Here is a 7,667-nt window from a genome sequence, read left to right on the forward strand (position 1 = left end):
AGCAGACAAATTTCCCTCCCTCTCAAGCCGGCCATGAGAGAGTGTGAGTGATCAACCTCCTCATTCCCTGCATGGCGAAACCCTAAGGAGCCGAGGCCTCACTTCTTCTCTGCTTCCAGCCTCCCATTATCCTTTCCTACGCTTAGCAGCACCCGTCACTGCTCGTCCTGCTTCTCAAGTGCTCCCCAGGTACGTTCTTCTGTATTTTTTGGCGATGGAGCTGCGTCAGTCATCAGTGCAGATTTACTTTAGGGTTTTATGTCTCTCCTAGCACCTGGTTTTTCGAGCCTCCTTGTGCTGAAGGAGCTGAATTTTGCCAGAGACTCCAGACGTTAAGACTTTTCTGCTCTTTTTCGCTCTTGCTCTCCGCTTTGCTCTAGTCAGCCCTCAGTTTGATGCGTGCTCTCTTGCAGAAGCGAGCTACCATTTACCTTGCCTCAGTTCCTTGGCTTTCTCTTCTCTCGGCATGCTGTTCAGTATTGCATCTGAATTGTCGCAGAGTCAGCCTGCTCGGAGAATCTACACTTTGCGTTTGCATTTTTCTTGACAGTTAAAGCTCTGCATTGTTACTGTATTGCGCATTGGTTCCTCAAATCTTGTTGACCACTAACCTGCGTATCTGATAAAATGCGTTACGAAAGAAGCTAAACTTAGTATTAGTTTGTGAAATTTTATTTCCCTGTTGGACCTTCTCCTTCCTTTCTTCAGAACATCTCGCTTCTTTGTGATCAAGTAACCCAGAGTTGAAAACTTTAAAGCTGCATTATGCTGCAAATGCGGAGTGTTTACTATGCACTTGTCAAACGTACAATGACAAGTGTTTACTATGCACTTGTCAAACGTACAATGATTTTCTCTTTCTGTTGAAAAATAATCCAATTTCTGGTCACGTGAATTTTATTCTGTTCTTTATGGGTGAACGCAGAGGTCATGACAAAGCCTACGTGGTTAGGCCCCCCTATTGAGGAAGTGCCTGGGCGCAAGATGCTTAAGAATTGTCAAACAAGCTCTGGCGAATGCATTTCTCCAGGTTGGTTGGTAGACTCTGTGGCCGCCTTCTTTTATACATGATTTCATTCTCTTTCTTGTCAGTTTATCGATGTATAGAGTCCCAAAAGGCCATTTTGTTCCTTTTTAAGTTCAGAGGGGAGATTTTGGGGTTCAATTCAAGGGGTTAAAAGTCCAAAGGCAGCCTCATTCTTTTTTGTAGATGGTGATAGTTTACATGGTATTCTCTCAAAGGAACTCTGCACTTATGATCTCAATTCTCAAGCCATCCTGACTTTTCGCAAATGCATTATTCATGCTTCTGATTACTTTGCCGTGTCTAACCCCATTTATTAAAAAAGGGTTACAGGGAGATGCTCAATGATGTAACATAAGAATTCTAGAAATCTATTCAATCATTCTGTTTTCACCAGATTATGCCTATCATGGGTGAAAAGTCTTATTCTTTTATGGTGCCTCTCGGTCAGTTTGTCAGTTTCAATCAGTTGGTCTCAGAAATGCAGATGACTTACTTGTGAGGTATCTCCATGTGCGTGCAGGTGATTTTGTTCATCTGGTTCCTTCTGATCCTCTCTTGGAGAAGTATATAGGCAGAATTGAGAGCATGTACGAAGATGAAAGTGCTCTCAATTGTATTCAAGTTCGCTGGTAACTCTACTTATATCTTTATGGTACAGTATTGAAAGGATAAGGGTTAAGGCCAACTTTAGACTCTCACTAGCAAAAATACTGTTTGTGGATTTGTCAAAGTTTTAAATTGTGATTTTATTTATTTATTGTTGAAGAATGAATGACTATTAATTTGGAGGCATTCTCTGTATTATATGAGAATCACAGGTTCTACAGACCACAAGATCTTCAGCATGAACCCCCTTCACAGCCTCTTGAGAATGAGGTCTACCGTATCCTTTCTTTGAGTGTCAAATAATATTAAGGATGTATGGAATATTCAAATTGAATGCTGGTAGCAATGTCCATACCAATTATTCCAAATAAGTAGAATTGAAGTCCAATTGATAAATGGGTAATTCTGTTCATCTATCAATAGTAATTTTGCTGTTCCGAATAAGTATCATTCAATGACTGGAAGTTTTTTGGGTTGAGCCAGTTACCTGTTTTTGGATACTAGATAGCTTACATATCCTCTGGTAAAGTGTTGATTTAAGTAGGCACATGATCAGAGGGCCACTTGAAATTCCATGGGACCTTGACTTTCATTTCTCACAGACACAAGCTATTATGATTGCCAGCTAGTTGAGTTCATAGTTGGGCGATGCATGATTAAGCACAAATCAGAGTGTCAGAGTACAAATTCCAGGCAAGCGCGACAAACATATAGGCTATCATCCTGTCACATGAATCATGGATCTGCAAATGTAAATTTGACTAATGGTGTGGTTGCCCCATCCTTGGTAGGCAAACAAGCCTGCATGCTGCTCAGGAACCAATGGGTGTCTATACTTGTTGCTACTCCTACTCTGCTGAGATGGGTCAGTTTGTTGCCATTCAAGAAGAGGATTTAGTAGGTACTGTGTATCATCACTCTGCTTCATGCGCCTAGTTTTATGAATCAACTAGTATCACCCTAAGAGCAATACATTAGTGATTTTCATTACAAACTCACTTTAAATCAGGCATCTTGGTCATCGTCAGTCATGGTTTTTGAAGGTAGTGTGTTGAATTTACCGCATGCGGATAGCAAAAAGAGTGCAAGTGGAATCATTGCTTATGAGGACACTGCAGTTGCAAGACAGCTTGCCAATGTATGTTTGAAAATACTTTTGTTTAGGGCTGATAGCAAGCAATTCATAACCCCTGATATATCCTATCTCTGTTACTTACCTACAGGCCCTCCTTGGGGTCGATCGAAGTGTGCCACGAGAGGTAGCAAGGGCAGACTGGTCAACCGCCAAAAGACTGGTATCGAGTTTTTTTTTTTGTTTTAATTCTTACTTTCTTTGTCTTGTAAACATTGTTCAAGACTTGCCTGATGTATCAGAGTGACCTTGGACCATTCAAAAAGCTGCCACTTGTTTTGGGACGTGTCAACCCAGGGTGATATTCCCAAATTTATCATATAATTGCTTAATGCTGAGGCTTATCGTGTACCTGCTATCATCCTGTGGAGAAAATAGTTTGTCTTCTTTTACATTAATTCATCTTCCTCACTTGACAATCAGCCAAGCTATAGTCTACTAGACTTTAGAAAGTTGTCTCTTTGCAAGGCGGTCCAGGCTAAATATTAACCAATTTTCTTTATTAAGAAGCTACAGAATGCTTTGGTGGCTAAGTGACAGCCTTTTGCTTGTTCCTAGAGCATCAACAATACACATAGTATAGCAAGAATTTAGGCTCATGGAAATTACTATGCTTGTCGGTCAACATGTAGGTCTGCAAAATCCTATATGAAGTACAACTTTGTGTAAGATTTGAGGCCACATAATGCCTTTGTTTACTGCAATGCTCTGCAGAAACATGAGTACCAGGAATATGTATCATACCATAAAGGGGAACAGTTATATGGATTGAAGGATCGTTAGCTCACCTTTGACCTGTTATTATTGCTATGCATCGGGTGAGGGACTAGTGTGCATTTAACCCTCATGAGAGGAATTACATTAATTCCCATCCTTGGGACATCATTGTTTTGAATTGCATGATATTTTAAGATGTCAAATTTTATTTCATTAGATGCTGTCTGCCATCCTAACTCTTTAATATGTTTTTTTACTGTGTCTGTTCAGCCTTGGGTATTGAGAGCAAAAAATGCTATGACTTTAGAGGACTTAAAACAGCTTCTGATTGATTTGGAAAGTGGGCTCGAGATCTTCAAGCATCAAAGGGGTTGGAGGAAAAGTGTGCAAGCCATCAGTTCTTTTGATACGGTCTGTCAGACAACTTTGGTGAACTTTCCTTCAGTGTATCTTTGAATGCACTTGTGCATTTTATAATGCTAAAAGCCTTCCCAACTAGAACCTTGCTCTTAAATTTACTCAAGTGGAGATGCTCTCAACTGTCTGTGCAGTTGAGCAGGTACATACAATATCTTAAGCATAATGCTCAACGAAAGGTTGATGACACATTCAAGAAGCTCAGACGAACGCACTCCAATCAGCAGATTCGAAAGCGAAAGTCTTTCTTTATGCCCAGACTTGAAAAATATAAGTGGACTGAGAAAGGTTGTCCATCAGACGAGCAAGGTAATCTCTGTTGTAGTCTTGGATTGATTTAGGATCATGATGCATCTGATAAGTTGGCTGCATGGTTACATTCTTGCAATAAAGGTACTCAACCAATATGTTTTGAGAACAAGTATATGCAGGAGCTTGAGCCAAATATGTTTGATAACTTTATCAGTAATCACGACCAGATCTTTAACATTTCGTGTGCCCTTCGTAGGAAGCTCGAAAAAGATCATCACAGTTGGGGATTCTTTTGCAGTTGATCACTCAAATTTGCCTCCCAAGTGTTTGCGTGTTGTTATGGTAAGCTTTCTGTATAGAGCTTGTGATGATCAATAATCAGCTCTGAATGTAAAGGTCATTGAAGTTATGCAGGAAAAAAAAACGACTTTTGAAAGTTTATGATAGTTGTTTTGGTATAATGGTTTTTTATGATGGTGCAATGTATCTGCACCTTGTTTTGCCAGCTTTGTAAGCCAAGCCTGGTGCTCAAACTGCCTATTGACTGGCTATCCGCATGGAGTTGTGTGCTGCTGTCTCTGTGTGACCGTGCTGATTATCCATCTAGGAGTAGCTGTACATCTTTTGCCAGTATCTTCCCTGAAAACAGTCCGACTGCCCTTCACTTCTTTAATTTCCGCTACCATATCGTTCTGATGAGTCTAATCATCTTAGCTTTCCGCCACTGAGATCGGGTAGGATGCCATCCTTCTATGACGTAGTTCAAGCTGATTGTTTATTCATTCATGTGATAAATCACTTCATCTTTGTGAAGATGTGACAGGAGTTTCTTGTATCTAAAATTGCATACCTTTGTGAAGTGAAGCGGTGCATTCACCTCAGCTCATACAGTCTGCATAAGATAGTCCATGGCTGCCATTTTCTTCTAAGCTGTCTTGTAGTTTTCTAAATGCAGTTTTAATAGTTTCAATTCCCTAAACCGAGCTTTATATTGAGAGTGGAATGTATCCAGTCATCACTTTTTCAATGGTAGCGATCGTCTTGATATGGTCTCTACATGCAAATTTAGCAAAGTGTCTTCATCATGTACTGAGCCAATCCAGAAGATTAACGTTACGAGCTTTATAGAGGGTTTGCATTGAGAATAGAGCAACTTCAATGAAGTAGGGAAACTCCTTTTATACTTGCTAGTGGCCCATCACTTTCCATTGTGACAACTTGAGAGCTGGCTTTGCAGCATTTGTTGGGTGATTTTTTCTCATTTTAAACTGAATAATACCTCTCTTTGTCAATAGAACAGGAAGAGAGACACTCTCTTAACTCATTCTTTCATCCTCAGGGTGCGACTTCTAGCGGCAGGAGTGAAACGCGGCCAGTGGAAGAACAGGTCGATGAACTTTGGAAGTCGGTCGAAGTGATGCAGGTTTGCAGAAAGTTTTTGTAATGCATCATTGGGAATTTTGTGCAAATTGTGTGGACTGATGTTTTAGTCTTGTGATGTATCCTCATCATTTCTGACAAAAAAATAGAGTCGCACGCCCAAGGCATGAATGTCTCTTGTGTTTGCCCATCTGGTCCATTTCTCACTCTTCTTTTCGATGAATGTCTCTATGGATTTCTATGAGGCTTGATTTCCTTCTAATTTTGGCTAGGAGGCTTGATTTCTCATATTTTGATGATATTTTTTGATTAACCGCCATACATTGCAGGATGATGTTGCACTAGTATTGGATTCCATGGGCTTTTCTCAAGCCATGCTACCGATGCAACCTTCCGAACCTGCCTTCAAGAATCTACTAGCCCTCACAGACAAAGCTGAAGAGGACGGCCCCTTCAAGAGTGCAACGGAGAGTGCCAGCAAAGAAAACATCCTGTTATTCCAAATGGCAGCTCAGGTGTCGAGCAAAGGCCTAGGAGGCGAGTCCACTCCAAATGAGTTTTCCAGCCCTGCTTCCAAACAGCACTTTCCAATGGAGACAACACCGTTGTCATGTTTCTCTGTCGAAAAGCAAGTAATTTCACCCAAGGAAGAGCAAGACGGCAGGTGCGGGTTTAGGCTGTGGAAACCTGAGGGAAGTTTTGCAAGCCCTGCTGCAAGAAACATTGCGTGCTTTCAGACTGATGCTAACAAGCAGATGAACGTCAGCAGATCCGTTCTCGTCTAGACATTTGGGGTTCTTGTTGGGTGTTGTCTAACATACAGAGTTCGTAGTTATAGTGCAAAGAAGCTAACATGCAAAGCTCTTAGTTATAATGTCGGGAAAGATGTCCCAATTTTGTAAAGGCAAGCAACACAGTTTTGTAAGAGAATATTTACCTACCTGGAAAACACCCCCCCCCCAACCACCCACACCCCCCCCCCCCCCCCCCCCCCCCCCGGGGCCTGGCGTGCCCCGGCCCGGCCCACCCGCCCGCCCGCCCAAGGAGGTGGTAATGCCACTCACTACCAGTTTACCAGTTATAACTTACTGTAAAGACATGAAGAGCAGCCTCATTAATACTTATTTACTCTTGTATATATACTATGTGTGGAATTCTGTGGACAAAGTAGGTTGTGCTGTACTTTTTTTTTTAATGAACAAGTAATTACTTCCCATAAGCTTGCTGTTATATTTTGATTATAACACTTTAGAATATCAAACATTTAGAATACGAAAAATTAGTTTGAATTCAAGCTCATGTAACCGAGACACCAAGCCCATTTCGGTGAATGTTAAAAGTCCTATTTTGGATCTATAACTTTCACCTACTTGGAGCTTGGAGGATTGACAACCTCTTGGACTTGAAAATTGTTTATGTTTTGATGTTGTGACTAGATTCTCACATGAATCTCTATTCAAGATGAAAAGCATGTAATTTTCTTTGATTTTTTTAAAAAAAGGTCCAAGAATCCTCCAATTGATTGAGAATTTGATGTCCTCACTAAAAAAGTAAAGTTGGTGCTTGCATGTGATACAAATGGAGTTTACTTTCTAGCGCACCTAAAAAAGACTTCGCAAGAAAGAATTAGGCACAAGAAGTTTTGGACATTCTCACAATATTTCGCACATTGTCATCATCAGCTTCTGTGAGGAAGGCGTTGCATACCTAGCTAATTGGGGTAGGGGACCGCCGGCCCGCTTGGGGGGGGGGGGTGGGGGGGGGGGCAGTGGTCCCCTGCCCCCACAATCGTACCTAGCTAGGTATGCGGTGAACTCCTCATGACTTGGACGCCATCCTTTATCATTGATAATCTACATAAAGAGACGGCTAGTCTTTTTTTTTTAATGAGCTCTCTTTGAATATACGAATTTAAAAAAAAAGATCAATAATTTGGGAGGATAATTTCTATTCGTTTGCATGTAGTATATTATTGTGTTGTTAGCCATAAGAACCTTCGGGAGACGTATATTTAATCAATCAAGTTTGCATACAACAACACTAATATTATTCTTCAAGCAAAGATCGACTCCAGGATTATTGAGAGGACTTGCAATGTTTTACCTATCCATCAAAGTCCAGGGGAGGCGGGTTGTA

General features: G+C 41.0%; 1 protein-coding gene across 1 annotated transcript in view; it reads left to right on the plus strand.

The window, feature by feature from the left end:
* LOC147420402 (uncharacterized) overlaps positions 1–6,699 on the plus strand; it is a 72,004-nt gene extending 65,305 nt beyond the window's left edge. Inside the window, exons 3-15 of the mRNA XM_086504523.1 lie at positions 150–189; positions 926–1,030; positions 1,548–1,656; positions 1,846–1,910; positions 2,236–2,326; positions 2,425–2,534; positions 2,677–2,771; positions 2,857–2,928; positions 3,753–3,893; positions 4,034–4,208; positions 4,408–4,493; positions 5,491–5,574; positions 5,861–6,699. Of these exons, the coding sequence (XP_086360649.1) occupies positions 150–189; positions 926–1,030; positions 1,548–1,656; positions 1,846–1,910; positions 2,236–2,326; positions 2,425–2,534; positions 2,677–2,771; positions 2,857–2,928; positions 3,753–3,893; positions 4,034–4,208; positions 4,408–4,493; positions 5,491–5,574; positions 5,861–6,316 (1,629 nt within the window). The 3' untranslated portion in view covers positions 6,317–6,699. The remainder of the gene's footprint in view (positions 1–149; positions 190–925; positions 1,031–1,547; positions 1,657–1,845; positions 1,911–2,235; positions 2,327–2,424; positions 2,535–2,676; positions 2,772–2,856; positions 2,929–3,752; positions 3,894–4,033; positions 4,209–4,407; positions 4,494–5,490; positions 5,575–5,860) is intronic.
* Positions 6,700–7,667: the final 968 nt, after the last annotated feature.

Source organism: Adiantum capillus-veneris, chromosome 28 (genome assembly GCF_014529385.1).
Source record: "Adiantum capillus-veneris isolate H3 chromosome 28, ASM1452938v2, whole genome shotgun sequence".
NCBI lineage: Eukaryota > Viridiplantae > Streptophyta > Polypodiopsida > Polypodiales > Pteridaceae > Adiantum > Adiantum capillus-veneris.